The 16,915-nt window shown below is 38.5% G+C and overlaps 1 protein-coding gene across 2 annotated transcripts in view; it reads right to left on the bottom strand.

Moving 5' to 3' along the window:
• Window positions 1-16,915, bottom strand: part of CFAP54 (cilia and flagella associated protein 54) — a 380,731-nt gene that overhangs the window by 156,918 nt on the left and 206,898 nt on the right. For both annotated transcript variants that reach the window (XM_030939210.1, XM_030939211.1), the window contains 2 exons: window positions 6,768-6,847; window positions 4,752-4,912 (listed from right to left, as the gene is read on the bottom strand). In XM_030939210.1, the coding sequence (XP_030795070.1) occupies window positions 4,752-4,912; window positions 6,768-6,847 (241 nt within the window). The remainder of the gene's footprint in view (window positions 1-4,751; window positions 4,913-6,767; window positions 6,848-16,915) is intronic.

The raw sequence follows: 16,915 nt of genomic DNA, 5'->3' as shown, positions 1-16,915 counted from the left end.
TTTTAGTTGTTATACTGTACTTTTAAATTTGTATCATTTTTATCACTGTATTTTTTATTGATGCTTAATAGACATATATATTTCCAGGGTACATAAAATATTTTGATACATTACATAATGTGTAATAATTAAATAGCGGTGATTGGTATATCCATCACCTTACACATTTATCTTCTCTTTGTGCTGGGAACATTTGAATAACACTGCGTATATTCTAAAGACTCTCAGAATACTTGACATCTTCAATTGTACATCTAAGGGACATCTCAAACTACATGCATTCAAATTTTAACCCCTGATGTTTCCGCTAAATAAGCTGCACCCCCACAATCTTCCCATTTCAGTTAACGACCACTTCTTTTTTGACTCCTCTCTTTTTCTCACAACTTATATTCAGTATCTGTAAAATCGAATGGTTCTACCTTCAAAATTTACTCAGAATCCAAGTACTTCTCATTACCTCCATGGCTATCACACTGGTAAGAACCACCACCATATTTCCGTTATTATAATAGCCTCCTTAATTCATCTCCTTGCTTTCACACCCTTTTCCTCTTATAATCAATTCTCATACTAGCAGCAAGAGCCATCCCTTTACAATGAAAATCAGATCATGTCCCTCCTCTGCTCAAAACTCTACAATGACTCCCCACTTCACTCAAGGTCAGTCTTTACCCTGGCCAAAAGGTCCTATGTAATGTTCTTGTACACCAGTTTTCTCTCTGCAGATCTCCCTTGCAACTCTGCCCCTCACTCACTCCACCCTAGCCACAAGAGATCTTGAGCTATCCCTCAAACATGTATCAGGCATGTTTCCATGGCCTGTAACACTTTCTCTATAGATATATTTGCATGGATAATTTTCTCATTTAAGTACTTTGTTCAGATGTCACTTCATCAATGAAGCCTGCCTTGACCACCCAAAATGTGGTTCAGATGTCACGACTGATCCCACATACACACACGTCAAGAGGGTATGAAAGAGGGTACTGCTCACATAATGAGACCTTCCAAGAAGATCAGAGCAGGTTCCCAAACAGGTGGGAAAATGTATGGAGAGAGCAAGGAAAAGAGACTGGCTTGGAGTTTTATGGTGGTTGGTGGGTGGCACTGGGGTAAGAGTTCCTGCACATGGGCCAGGACTTACATGGCTTGAGCTTTCCACTAACACCAAAGGAGGGAAGAGATGGGCTTTCTTATCTGCTTGCTCAGGTCGGGGGCAGAAAGAGAACGGGAGTGGTCGGGCTTGAAAGCTGGCAGCCATCGAACATCAAAATGGAGTCACACTCTTTATTACAACCATACAATTTTAAAATGATAACTCCTCGCCCTCCAATCTCTACTCCTTATATTCCCCATAGCACTTACCATTTTTGTCCACACTCTGTAATTCACTTGCGTTTATAGTTTATTGTCAGCATGTTTATTATCTATTAGAATACAGGGCAAGATTTTGGAAAGTATTGTCATATATTTTGTCTAGATTGTATATATGAGTATTGGGCCACTGATACCTGCCAGGAGCTTGGAACAGTGCCTAGCATATTGAAGGTGCACAAACTTATTTTTTAATGAATTAATGAATAAGAAATGTATGCATTATTAGATGAATCATTATTGAATGTGTCAGAGGACCTCATGATAGAAGTGTTTATCACAAATGGCATGGAGAAACTCTTGAATGTAGATTTCCATATTATTAAATATGAAAAAAGCACTATAGTATTATTTTACTACTCTACCTGACTGCTTATATATCTGTGAGCATATGGATACAGAAATTGTATTCTATGCATCTTTATATCTTCACTGCCTAGATCAGATTCTGGCAGTGACAGAGTTAACAGATACTGGTTGACTAAATAAATAGGTCGATGAACAAACTAAATGAAAGAGCTGACACTAACAACTGCAGCACATTTAAATATTTAGCCACCTACAAGTTTCTTAAATAGTTCAGTGCAATATGATGCAGAAACTGTTACTTTTTCAAAATAGGTTTGTTTTTAATATTTTAATTCAATGTTTTAGAAAAAAAATTTTAGGCTTTATTTGTAAAAAGGTTTAGTCTTTTTAAAAAGTAAATTAAATGTATTTAAAAAATCAAAGCATTGTTAATTTGTTCATTCTTTTTTTATATACTTTTTTTGTTTTGTTTTACTTTAAATTCTAGAGTACATGTCCACAATGTGCAGGTTTGTTATATAAGTACATATGTGCCACGTCGGTGTGCTGCACCCATTAACTCGTCATTTACATTAGGTATTTCTCCTAATGCTATCCCTCCTCCCTTCCCCCACTCCCTGGCAGACCCCGGTGTGTGATGTTCCCCACCCTGTGTCTATGTGCTCTCATTGTTCAATTCCCACCTATGAGTGAGAACATGCCGCATTTGGTTTTCTGTCCTTATGATAGTTTGCTCAGAATGATGGTTTCTAGTTTCATTCATGTCCCTATAAAGGACATGAACTCATCCTTTTTTATGGCTGCATAGTATTCCATGGTGTATATGTGCCACATTTTCTTAATCCAGTCTATCATTGATGGACATTTGGGTTGGTTCCAAGTCTTTGCTATTGTGAATAGTGCCGCAATAAACATATGTGTGCACGTGTCTTTATAGCATCATGATTTATAATCCTTTGGGTATATGCCCAGTAATGGGATGGCTGGGTCAAATGGTATTTCTAGTTCTAGATCCTTGAGGAATCGCCACACTGTCTTCCACAATGGTTGAACTAGTTTACAGTCCCACCAATAGTGTAAAAGCATTCCTATTTCTCCACATCCTCTCCAGCACCTGTTGTTTCCTGACTTTTTAATGATCGCCATTCTAACTGGTATCTCACAATGAGATGTATCTCATTGTGGTTTTGATTTGCATTTCTCTGATGGCGAGTGATGAGCATTTTTTCATGTGTCTGTTGGCTGCATAAATGTCTTCTTTTGAGAAGTGTCTGTTCATATCCTTCATCCACTTTTTGATAGGGTTGTTTGTTTTTTCTTGTAAATTTGTTTAAGTTCTTTGTAGATTCTTTGTCAGATGGGTAGATTGTAAAAATTTTCTCTCATTCCGTAGGTTGCCTGTTCACTCTGATGGTAGTTTCTTTTGCTGTGCAGAAGCTCTTTAATTAGATCCCATTTGTCAATTTTGGCTTTTGTTGCCATTGCTTTTGGTGTTTTAGTCATGAAGTCCTTGCCCATGCCTATGTCCTGAATGGTATTGCCAAGGTTTTCTTCTAGGGTTTTAATGGTTTTAGGTCTAACAGTAAGTCTTTAATCTATCTTGAATTGATTTTTTGTAAGGTGTAAGGAAGGCTTCCAGTGTCAGCTTTCTACATATGGCTAGCCAGTTTTCCCAGCACCATTTATTAAATAGGGAATCCTTTCCCCATTTCTTGTTTTTGTCAGCTTTGTCAAAGATCAGATGGTTGTAGATGTGTGGTATTATTTCTGAGGGCTCTATTCTGTTCCATTGGTCTACATCTCTGTTTTGGTACCAGTACTATGCTGTTTTAGTTACTGCAGCCTTGTAGCACAGTTTGAAGTCAGGTGGCATGATGCCTCCAGCGTTGTTCTTTTGGCTTAGGATTGACTTGGCAATGCGGGCTCTTTTTTGGTTCCATATGAACTTTAAAGTAGTTTTTTCCAATTCTGTGAAGAAAGTCATTGGTAGCTTGATGGGGATAGCATTGAATCTATAAATTACCTTGGGCAGTATGACTATTTTCACAATATTTATTCTTCCTATCCATGAGCATGGAATGTTCTTCCATTTGTTTGTATCCTCTTTTATTTTGCTAAGCAGTGGTTTGTAGTTCTCCTTGAAGAGGTCCTTCACATCCCTTGTAAGTTGGATTCCTAGGTATTTTATTCTCTTTGAAGCAATTGTGAATGGGAGGTCATTCATGATTTGGCTCTCTGTCTGTTATTGGTGTATAAGAATACTTGTGATTTTTGTACATTGATTTTGTATCCTAAGACTTTGCTGAAGTTGCTTATCAGCTTAAGGAGATTTTGGACTGAGACGATGGGGTTTTCTAAACATACAATCATGTCATCTGCAAACAGGGACAATTTGACTTCCTCTTTTCCTAATTAAATACCCTTTACTTCTCTCTCTTGCCTGATTGCCCTGGCCAGAACTTCCAACACTATGTTGAATAGGAGTGGTGAGAGAGGGCATCCCTGTCTTGTGAATTTGTTCATTCTATATATGAAATTAAACAACCCAGTTGTGTGCCTTCATAAATAATCACTTTATTGAGAACTGTAATTTTTTTTTTTTTTTTTTGGAGACAGACTCTCGCTCTGTCACCCAGGCTGGAGGGCAATGAGGCGATCTCAGCTCACTGCAATCTCTGCCTCCTGGGCTCAAGTGATTCTCCTGCCTTAGCCAACCCAAGTAGCTGGGATTACAGGCGCCGCCACAAAGCCTGGTTAATTTTCGTATTTTTAGTAGAGATGGGGTTTCGCCATGTTTGCCAGCCTGGTCTCCAACTCCTGGCCTCAAGTGATCTCCCCACCTCAACCTCCCTAAGTGCTAGGATTACAGGCATGAGCCACTGCACCCAGCCAGAACTATAATTTCAAGTGTAATCACGTATGAACACTTCCCTGAATAATAAAAAGTAAGCAAACTATGGATACAGGAATTTCTAAAACTTACATAAAATTTAAGTCTATTTAACAAACTAGGGTGAGGAAACTCTCTTCAAAGGTATCCCTCCCCTGTGCATGGAGAGACGTACCTGTATGCTGCCTGGTGCCTCTGCAGAGCAACCACAGCCAGCTGAAGCCTGGCCTCCACCACAATCTCCAGTTCGCCAGCGGAGCACTGAGACAGGGTCTTCTGTTCCACCTCGGACAGAAGGAAGTTTAACCTGTCCTCAGCTTCCATCAGTAACATCGACTAAGGAAAGGATACCATACATCACGTGAGTTCAGAAATAATACAAATAATGTCTCTTTCTTCTTTAGCAAATATTTTTCATGTACTGAAAAGTAACAATGAATGGAAGACCAAAAAGGAACTCGGTATCTAATCATCAGAGAAGAGAGTTCAGCAAAAAGGAAAAAGGCAACAGAAAATGAAAAGGAAAGTGAAAGCAAGCGTCAGCATGAATGACAGTGACCTTTTCTTTTATGCACAGCTGGTGCTTACTATTCACAGTAGTTATGTTCTATAAAGTTCTCGCAAACACTTATTACTGGACACTGAGCCATTGCTCCTAGGGGAGATATGGAGAAAAGTACCTGAGAGCCTCTGGTCACAACATTTTCATTAACTGCTCAATACATAGCCTTGTTTAATGTGTGTTTATGGCTAAGGATATGTAACAGTATATTTAACATACACTGTTAATTCGCTAACCTTCAACTCACAGCCAATAGCACTCACTTCTGAAGGAAACTTATCTAACACACATAGTTTCTCCGGGTCATCACAGCCCTCTTAACTTAGAAATGCTCCACAGCACTTCAGCACTATGCTGGAGGGTCACTGTAAATATTGACAAAAATGCAAAAAGCATGGTACTAAACAGACCATGAAAAGGACACTTGTTTACAGTACGAGAGTGGCAACAAAAAGTCAGAGCATCTCCTTGTTCGACTCAGCTGGGAATGTGTGATTGGGCAGCTCAAATTTTTCTATGCTCTGTATGTGTTCACGAATAGTCACCTAAGTGCCAAGAGTATTGATTTTCAGACTACAAATAAATTTCAGTGGATCCGTAAATTAGCAAACACAGAATCTGTGAATAATGCGGATCAACTGTATTTCAAGTTACAGTATGGTCACCTAGTTGGTAATGTGAAGATAATGAGATTTTTACAGTAGACAATCAATAGTAAATAGCAACGTGACATGGCAGAAGATAAAGGGACCAACCAATCTTTCAAGTGACAGGCCACTAAAAATGTACTTGTGCAGAGCAGTGAATATTACATAAATATTAGGGCAATTTAGCATAATGTTTAAGAATGTGAATGTGGATTTTGAATCAAAAAGATACAGTCCTCCTGGATCTATATTTTATTAGTTGTATGATGTTAGTCAAATTGTTAGACGTCTAAGTCTCAGTTTTCTCACGGTTCAGCACACCACAGTTCAAAACTGATTACTACCTACGTCATAAAGTTATAAAAATTAAATAATCATGCAAAAGCTGTTGTTGCCATTGTCATCACTATTATTGGGAAATGATAAACAGGGCATTGAATACTCATATTCCACCAAATAATGAATCATGTTTTTTTTGAAATGGAGTTTCGCTCTTGTTGCCCAGAGTGGAATGCAGTGGCGCGATCTTGGCTCACCGCAACCTCTACCTCCTAGGTTCAAGTGATTCTCCTGCCTCAGCCTCCTGAGTAGCTGGGATTACAGGCATGCACCACCACACCCGGCTAATTTTGTATTTTTAGTAGAGACGGATTTCTACATGTTGGTCAGGCTGGTCTTGAACTCACGACCTCAGGTGATCTGCCCACTTCGGCCTCCCAAAGTGCTGAGATTACAGGTGTGAGCCACCATGCCCAGCCAAATCATATTTTCTGAAGCACTTTAATCAGGTTGTGAAGTCAAAGCTGGACATCCACTTTTCTCATGAGGAGTAAACTCCATCTCTGACTCCAACCCATTCTTACGCAAGAAAAGGTAATTGCTCTCACAAGAGCAAGAATAACTGATAGCACGCCCATCCAGGGCCTAATAGTGCATTTTTGGTAACTAACTTATTATGGTTTGAAAACAATTTCAAACTTACCTTTAGCATGCTAAGAGTGATCTCATCTTTAAGTTTTGTAAGATTATAAAATGAACTTCCATCATCCTTTGAATATATCTCTATAAAGACACAAAATTTTGGAAGGACCAAGAATACCTATAGTTAGTGTAAATATTAATTCTAGGTTTATTTTTTTGAGACAGGGTCTGGCTCTGTCACCCAGGCTGGAGCACAGTGTCACAATCTCAGCTCACAGCAACCTTTGCCTCCTGGGCTCAAGCCATCTTCTCATCTCAGCCTCCCGAGTAGCTGGGACTATAGGCCACCACCATGCCTGGCTAATTTTTGTATTTTTTGTAGAGATGGGGTTTCACCATGTTGGCCAGACTAGTCTTGAACTCCCGAGCTCAAGTGATCTGCCCATCTCGGCCTCCCAAAGTGCTGGGATTATAGGCATGAGCCACTGCACCCACACTAATTCTATTAATAGTTTTTTTTTTTTTTTTTTTGAGACGGAGTCTCGCTCTGTCGCCCAGGCTGGAGTGCAGTGGCTGGATCTCAGCTCACTGCAAGCTCCGCCTCCCGGGTCCACGCCATTCTCCTGCCTCAGCCTCCCCAGTAGCTGGGACTACAGGCGCCGCCATCTCGCCCGGCTAATTTTTTGTATTTTTTAAGTGGAGACGGGGTTTCACTGTGTTAGCCAGGATGGTCTCGACGTCCTGACCTTGTGATCCGCCCGCCTCGGCCTCCCAAAGTGCTGGGATTACAGGCTTGAGCCACCGCGCCCGGCCTATTAATAGTTTTTAAAATTCATCATTCACAGGAAAACTATCCATAAGTTTAATAATTTTTTTAAAAAACACAATGATAATATAGAAACACAGGAATATAGAAGCATATTCCTACATCAAATAGTCCCTAATGTCATATATTAGAAGGCTGAAGCTGATTCTTACAACAAATCAGACAATTCTGAAAGAATTCTTTAGGTATTTAGTGATGTTATTCAAGCTACCGGCTACTGATAAGTTTCTCCTCTAATATTTCAATAAGATCTCTGTGGAAGCACCAGTTCTTCTGCTGTGCACATGCCCCTCAGTCTAAGAGCTGAGCGTGAGACCAGTTGGAACAGCATAATCCACAATACTCGAATATCTCTTTCAAAATCTCCATCCACGATCCAAAGTCTGCTTTTATTCTGAACTGTGGAGAAGTGAGAGAATTCAGATCACAGTCTTTGCCTGCTTCATTCAACTGGGCTTCTAGACTATGGGAGAGAAAGATGAACCACAAATCATTTTACTACAAATAACAGAAAAATATATCCACCTGAAAAAATTAAGTTTGTTAAGTGCGTAGAAGAATTCTAAAATAACATGGAACTTAATACACCTAACTTCCTCTCCTCTTTCAACACCAACCTTCCCTACCTGGCTAGTCTCCTAAATTATGAGGGTCTGAATCTAGGGGTTAGCTGAGGATGAGGGAGGGCTAGGGCTCTTGGAAGGCCCAGCAGGAGGATCTGGGACTGGGCTTTCTCACCTAAGGGAGAAAGTAAGAATGAGAGAGACAATGATGGAGAGAAAACAAATGCTGGAACATGGTACAAAAGAAGCCTGGAATGCATGTTACCATACAAAAGACCCTAGGAAGAGTTTAACCTAGACATTTTGATGAACCTGTGTGTGATAAAATTAACACGGGTCCCATATGAGTGTTCCCCTGTAGAATAAAAAGAAGAGCTAGACAGGCCATCCATAGGCAAAGAGATATAGGAGTCCTGATGTCTTAGGAGAGGCTGGTTACCTGCCTGCCACTGTACATCTCACTGACTTCACCTTCTCCATTGCATAGCTGATGCCAACATGACAGGAACTCCAGTGGGATGACCAGTAAAAATAACACCATATCCAGGATCTGTGGTTCAGACTAATCACGTTCACTTAATGCATGCTCCTCTCCTTTCTGAGCACTTGGCAAGCCATACTTCCTCCCCTCTTTGCACTTAAATATGGTCTTATCCAATTAAATAAGAATTCCAGACTAAATTTCAGAGTTCCATTTAAGGCCTCATGTGCCACCCTATGCCTTTCTATGCAAGGTCAGAGCAGAGTGTTTCAGATGGTGCGCCTCCAAGATAGTAGCACTTGGGTACCTGAGTGGCTTTGCAAAATACAGCCCCTTGTCAATCTGAGCAAACACTAAATCCTTGCTGTGGTAAGCTATGATATTTAAAGACTAATTTGCTACAACAGACCAGCTTAGCCCGACTTTTACAGGGGCTCAGTAGGCAAGGAGAGGAAACTCAAATGGGAAATAGAACTGCTAGGAGGCATGACAAATTGAAACCAAAATAATAAGAACACTTAGGGAAGTGCAAGCAGAGTACCAGAAAATGCTTTCTGGAATGAAATGCTTTGTCAACATGCAGATTCTTTCAATGTTTAGGCAGGTATCAGGCAGATGTGCTTCCAATCAAATCCCTGATCTAAAAGAATTAAGAGAAACATCTCCAATCAAAAAATCAAATTTTCTAAAACAAAAGAAATAGATCTCTTATCTGCTTTTATGGAAGCCAGAAGACTAGGAATACTGAGGAAAGCATAGAAAATCTACATATTTAATTCTAAACAGGTAATTATGTATGTAAAAAGGTAGTACTAAATAAAGTTATTGAAATAGAATGGACATGCTAAAGGAAAACTAATAAGAATCTAGAATTAAGTTGGATGTGAAGTGAGGTGATGTCACCTGCTGAAGGGAAAAGCATGGGAGAAAAGGGGAAACTGAAAGTTTTTCCAGGTCTTTGATTTGAGTGGAGTAGCTTGGTAAGTGAACTAGCTGCTATGTTATATACAAATGATAGTAGAGAATATGGGCCTAATTGTAAACTCCAGGAAGGGAAAATTAAAAGGGCACAAAATATGAAAAAATGAGAAAATATGTTCTTGGACAGGAAGACAATAAAAATATATAAATTACATTAAAATTAATATAAGCATCTTAATGAATTCCAATGAAAAAGCCAAAAGTGCCTTTTGTCTTTTGTTATCGCAGTTTTCTTGTTTAGAATCAGATTGAATTACCTTGAAGTATGCAGGTAGAATATTCCTAAGAATATATAAGGAAAATAGGAAAAAGTGAAGGGTGAATAGTGATGACCTTAACAGACAAAAGTACTAATATTTTTCCAGATTGTTCTTTCAGGAATCATGAATCCAGCAATATCTCACCCCTTCTAGAACCCACAATCCATTGACACTACCAGTGTTTCACTGTTCCCTTTCCCTCTCTTCCCCCTGCCATCTCATCCCTCCTTACCCAGCTTTAGTTCCTTAGTTCATCAAACATAATCACTCTTGCAAACACCTTAAATTTCCTTACCCATCTCTCCTTTATGGCACCCACCTGGTCAATCTCCAAGCCCCAGCAAATCCAATTCTCTGTTGACATCAGCACCCCTGAATTTTAATGTGGCTAGGAAAAACACCATGCTAACTCTTCTCACTTTAAATTCATACAGAAATACAAAAAGGCTCTGCAAGCTGCCCAGCAGCCCTGCTCCATTTCCCTAGTCCATCTGCCCTCCTATGCTCTCAGACAACTACTTCATCCCTTCTCTTCTCTCCTTAAATCTCCAACACTTCCTCCCTGGTTCTCACTCAGTTGACGTCTTTGTTTCCTATTCCAATGAAGAAACCAAAGAAATTACCAAATAACTTGCAAACATATGTACAACACATCTATCCATCCATTAGCATGTGAACCTATACACGCTGCCCTTCAACTTGTCATTATAGGTGAATTTTATGTTGCCATGTATGGCCAAACCCTCCACTTGAGTGCTAGTTCCATTCCCATCTTGCCTACTAAGGGTATCAAGTTAGAAATCTCCTCACTCCACACCTTGCATCATCATTATTTTCCCTCTTTCTATTTGATGATTCCCATCAAAACAAAAACAGACTGCTACTTTTTCAGTTTAAAAACAAAAACAAAAAACCCTCTTTTGTCCCTTTCAGCAGCCTCCCCATTTATCTCCATTCATTCTGATTCCCCTGCACACATTCTGTTTGATTCCACTCCAATAAGGGTTAGTTCAACAAAGTTCATCTTCTAGATTCTTCAATGACATTCTTTTTGTTAAGTCCAACCTCCATCTTCCTTGGCCTTTTAATTCAATTGATCACTCCTTCCTCCTCAAAACACCTTGTTCACTCATCCTTTCTCAGTCTCCTTTGTGGGTTCTCCCTCATTTATTTGATCTCTTGTTGACGAAACCAAGCATTTCTCCTGTCTCTTCTCCATCTAAACTCATTTCCATGGAGATGACGCGCGGTCTTAGGCCTTTAAATACCATCTATAGGCTAATGATTGAGAAACATTTCTTCAGTGTGCACTTCTCTCCTGAGCTCCAGAATCACATCTCAAACTATCTACTCTTTAGTTCCATTCAGGTGCTTAAAAGGCATCCCACACTTAACCTGCCCCAAAGTGAACTTCTGATCTTCCCTTTCAAATCTTTGTGACTCCACCTTCAAGGTATATCCAGAATCTGGCTACTTCTCACCACCTCCACTGCAACTACTCTTGTTGAAGCCATCATAAGCTCTAATTGCATTATTCAATAGCCTTCTAAAAAGAAATATGATTATGCTCTTCAAATTATTCACCCTGTTGTTTCCCCTAACCCCATAGCCTAACCTAGTCTCAATACAGAAACCAGAGTTAGGCTTTAGAAACTTTTAGTTCTTCCTCTTAAAACTTTTCCAGTGGTATTCCAACTTGCTCAGAATAAAAGCCAAATATTTTATAATGACCTTCAAATCCTTTCATAATCACTCTGTTATCTCCCTGACAGCATCTCCTAGAACTTTCAACTTTGTTCACTCTGCTCCAGCCATACTGGGCTCCAGCTGTTCCTCAAGCATGCCAGCCACATGCCCATCTCAGAGTCTCGGTATTTGTTCCCTTAATCTAGAATACTATTCCTCAGAAACTCACATCTCATTCCCTCTCCTCTTTTAGACCTGTGCTCAAATATCACCTGCTTATTAAGACTCTTCCTGACAACCCTATTTTAAATTACACCCCACTCCTGTACTCCCTAACCCCCTTTCCTGCTTTCCAAAGCACTTGTTACCATGTAACCCACAATGCCTTTATTCATTTAATTTACTGTATTTTTCTATCATAACAAGTTTTAAGAGAGTATTTTTGTGTGTATTTCCACTGTTACATTCTCAATTCTCAAACAACATAGGAGGTAATAAATAGTTTTCAGTTATAAAATCAAATTAACTATTTTATTAACACAAGAAGCCAGGAAAATCAGTAGTAGAAATAGAGAATCAAGAATCATACCCTATTTCACTTAACATAATGTCCTCCAGCTCTATCCGTGTTGCTACAAATGACCGGAGTTCATTCTTTTTTATGGCTGAATAATATTCCATTGTGTATATATACCATATTTTCTTTATCCATTCATCCATTGCTGGACACTTAGGTTGATTCCATATCTTGGCTATTGTTAATAGTACTGCAATAAACATGGTAATGCAGGTATTCCTTTGATAAACTGATTTTCTTTTCTTTTGGATATATAGAAAAGATTTCTGGATCATACAGTAGTTCTACTTTCAGTTTTTTGAGGAATGACCATACTGTTTTCAATAGTTGTACTAATTTACATTTCCACCAACAGTATATGGGCATTTTCCTTTTTCCACATCCTCACTAGCACTTGCTATTTTCTGTCTTTTTGGTAAAAGCCATTTTAACTGGGGTGTGATTACACCTCATCGTGGCTTTGATTTGTATTTTCCTGATTATTAGGGATGGTAAGTGTTTTCTCATATGCTTTTTGGCCACTAATATGTCTTCTTTTGATAAATATCTACCCAGGTCTTTTGCCTACTTTTTATTTTAATTACTTGTGTTTATTTTGCTGTTGGGTTGTGTGAGTTCTTTATATGTTAAGTGAAACAAGCCAGGCACAGAAAGAAAAACATTGCCTGTTCTCACTCATATGTGGGAGTTAAGAAAAAAATTGTTTTCATGGAGGTAGAGAGAATGGTGGTTACTAGAGGCTGGGAAGGGGAGATGGGAAGGAGGGATGAAAAGAAGTTCATTCGTGGGTACAAACATGCAATTAGATAGAAGAAATAAATTCTGGTGTTTGATAGCACAGTAGGGTGACAACTGTTAACAATAATTTATAGTATATTCCAAAACAGAAGAGAAGATTCAGAGTGTTCCCAACACAAAGAAATGACAAGTGTTTGAGATAAGGGATATCCCAATTACCCTGATTTGATCATTACACATTTTATGTGTATATAAAAAAAATACCCCACATATGTGTACAACTATTACATATTAATTTTTAAAACTGTAAAATGAAAACAGAATCATAACCTAGTACATATGAGAATTTATTATATAATGAATTTCTTATTTCAGTAAGGAAAGGATAGATTTTTTAAATAAATGATAATGACACACTAGCTATTCATCTAAACTTACAAACGATATAACATCTCAGAGAAAAGAGATGTCCAAAGTCTGAAACACAATAAGTAATGGTGAGCAAAGAAAACAGCAAATAAGTAGGTAAAGCTAAACAACTATTGAGTGGAAAAAAAAATAATATAATGTCTAAATATCAAATTAACAAAAAAAACTCTAAAACCTAAAGCTATCAAATTATAAAAGTAGGAAGGGGTGATCAGAGTAAAATGATCTATTAAGAGGGTAGAGATACTAATTAACTTTAAAGTTTAAGTTAAATATGACACATCAATTTCATTCCTAGATATACAGAAGCTCTTACTCATAAGGACTCAGAGACATGTACAAGAATGTTTATAGAAAACAGTCTAAATGTCTATCAATCATCAGTACATGAAACAAAATGAAAATAAAGGAACCACAGCTACAAATATAAATATAGATAAATCTCAAAAACGCATTGTTCAGATTAACTTCTGGCATCCCAATGTGAAGAGCTTTCCCATTAAATTAGTAAAAATTATTGGTTTTTTTTCCCATTAAATTAGTAAAAATTATTGGTTTTTTAATGCTTGAAGTCTCTGGAAACGATTCTAAAGCCATACAGCAAATGATTAAACATCTACTCAAAAACACTTACTAAAATGTGGTGAGAACAGTACTACAAGTCTGCGGTATTTGGAGAAAGATGACTACTTCTCTTCCCCCCGCCTGTTTAGTGAGATGGAAACTTCACTTCAAACCGGCACAACTAAGAAGACGGGGTTCCCTTGTTCCACCCAGCCCCACCACCTTGTGGGACAGAGTCTCTAGCTTAAGCAAAGTAACACTGATAACACAGGAGCCCCTCTAAGTTTTTTTCCCAACTCGTAAGGGTAGTTAACAAAGAAAATAATAAAGACTGAAATATATAATAATAAAATAGAAAACAGAAGAAAAAGTAGAAGAAATCAACAAAATCGAAAAACCTATAGCTAGACTGAGAAAGACAAAAGGAGAAAAGACTCAAATTAATAGAATTGGAAATGAAAGAGGAAACATTACTGCTAATCTTACAAATTTCAAAAAAAGAATTATAAAGGAAGACTATGAAAAACTGTATGCCAATAAATTAAATAACACAGATGAAATGGATGAATTCCTAGAAAGACACAAACTATCAAAACTGAGTCAACACTCATAGGTGGGAACTGAACAATGAGATCACTTGGACTCGGGAAGGGGAACATCACGCACTGGGGCCTATCATGGGGAGGGGGGAGGGGGGAGGAGGGAGGGATTGCATTGGGGAGTTATACATGATATAAATGATGAATTGATGGGTGCTGACGAGTTGATGGGTGCAGCACACCAACATGGCATAAGTATACATATGTAACAAACCTGCACGTTATGCACATGTACCCTAGAACTTAAAGTATAAAAAAATAAATAAATAAATAAATAAATAAAATTACAAAAAAAAAAAAAAACTGAGTCAAGAAATAGACAATTTTAAGAGAACTACAAAAAGAGATTGAATTACTAATCAAAATGCTATCCACAAATATAAGTTCAAGCTCAGATGTCTTCACTGTTGAATTCTACCAAACATTTAAAGAGTTAATATCAATTCTTCACAAACTCTTCTAAAATATAAAAGAGGAGGGAATACTTCCCAACCTCATTCTATGAGGCTACATTAATTATGTCTTTACATTTTCTGTACATCTCAAGACCAGCCTGGCTAACATGATAAAAACCCATCTCTACTAAAAATACAAAAAAACTATCCAGGCATGGTGGCAGGCACCTGTAAACCCAGCTACTCAGGAGACTGAGGCAGGAGAATTGCTTGAACTCGGGAGGCGGAGGTTGCAGTGAGCCTAGATTGTACCATTGCACTCCAGCCTGGGTGACAAGAGCAAAACTCTGTCTCAAAAAAAAAAAAAAAAATTCTGTATGTCTGATGCAGAAATGACAACATTTGGGGCTTTGCTGACCTCCCAGTTCCTAGAGATGGTAAAAGACTCACCTGTGAGCACACCTTTCGTGTGCAAACTAAAGAGCCCATGCCCTCACCACCTCCTTTATTAGGCTCTTACTCTAGGCCACTCTTCCCCTAATCACCCCAAGCCCAGTTATCAGTTATCTAGAGACTGCACCTATCCTGTCAGGGCTCACTGAAATTATTCAAACTAAAATTATTCAAATACTAAGCCTGTTCATCCTGCCTTACCCATTCATTTACATAGCAACCACAATAAAGGCTCTTGCTCATGTTTCCCTCCCACTGCCCTCTGCCTCCTGAGACGCAGCCCAGCTCTCCTATGTTTCCTTCTCCCACAGTGGTGTGGCACACCCTTCCTCTTGGAAACTGTAACTATTTTTTCTATGGCAGTCATCTGATCTGTTGGTCTCACCATAAGAAAAACCTACATTTTAAAATAGAGGCCCCAGAATTACTCTGATATCAAAACTAGACAAAGACACTACAAGAAAACTAAAGACCAATATGTCTTATGAGTATGAATGCAATAATGTTTAACAAAATGCTAGCAAACAGAATCTAACAAGTAAAAAGAACTATAGGCCACACGCAGTGGCTCACACCTGTAATCCCAGCACATTGGGAGGCAGAGGCAGGCAGATCACTTGAGATCAGGAGTTTGAGACCAGCCTGGCCAACATGGTGAAACCCCATCTCTACGAAAACTACAAAAAATTAGCTGGGCATGGTGGTAGGCACCTATTGTCCCAATTACTTAGGAGGCTGAGGCAGGAGAATCACTTGAACCCGGAGGCAGAGGTTGCAGTGAGCTGAGCTTGCACCACTGTGCTCCAGCCTGGGCAACAGAGTGAGACTCCATCTCAAAAAAAAAAAAAAAAAAAAAAAATTATAAACCATGATCAAGTGGGACTTATCCCAAGAATGTAAGGTTTGGTTAAACGTCCAAAAACCAATTAATGTAACACACCACATCAACAGAATAAAAAGCAAGAACCACATAATCATCCCAATAGATGCAGAGAGAGCATTTAATAGAATTCAGCATTTCATGATAAAAATCACTTGACAAATTAAGAATAGAAGAGAAATTGCTCAACCTGATAAAGCATATCTATGAAAAACCCACAGTTAATATCAAACTGAATGGTAAAAATCACCTATTTTTAAGGCAACATCTAATACCATTGAAAATTTCTCTATGGCCCATAAATCCCACCCATGGGTTATATACCCCATGGAAAGATACACTATGCCATCCGGGTATGTTGCACAGTGGCAATGTTCCTTGGAAATGAAGTGCACGTGCACTAGTGGAGGGGCACATTCCTTCTTATTCAATCACTCCTCTATTGGTGCACATGCACTTTGTTTCTAAGGAACATACATGGGGGATGATCATGGCCTAGAATACTATACAGTCAATATAACAGACCAAAGCAAAGCAGTAGACTTGGAGTGATTTCAACGAAGTTTTTCTGCATGGGAAATACCAAATGCAGAAAAATGTGAACATACCATTTTGTAAATAAATGATAAATCCTATCATGTATGTGTGTGTATATATATATGATAGTGTATTATATATAAAGTATATGAATATGGATATATATAAACAGGTATGTATATGCATACACCTAGATATAAGTACATATGTGTGTCATTATATGAGCTTAGAGAAAGATGT

Source organism: Rhinopithecus roxellana, chromosome 10 (genome assembly GCF_007565055.1).
Source record: "Rhinopithecus roxellana isolate Shanxi Qingling chromosome 10, ASM756505v1, whole genome shotgun sequence".
Lineage (NCBI taxonomy): Eukaryota > Metazoa > Chordata > Mammalia > Primates > Cercopithecidae > Rhinopithecus > Rhinopithecus roxellana.
This window is presented reverse-complemented; position numbering and strand designations above follow the sequence as displayed.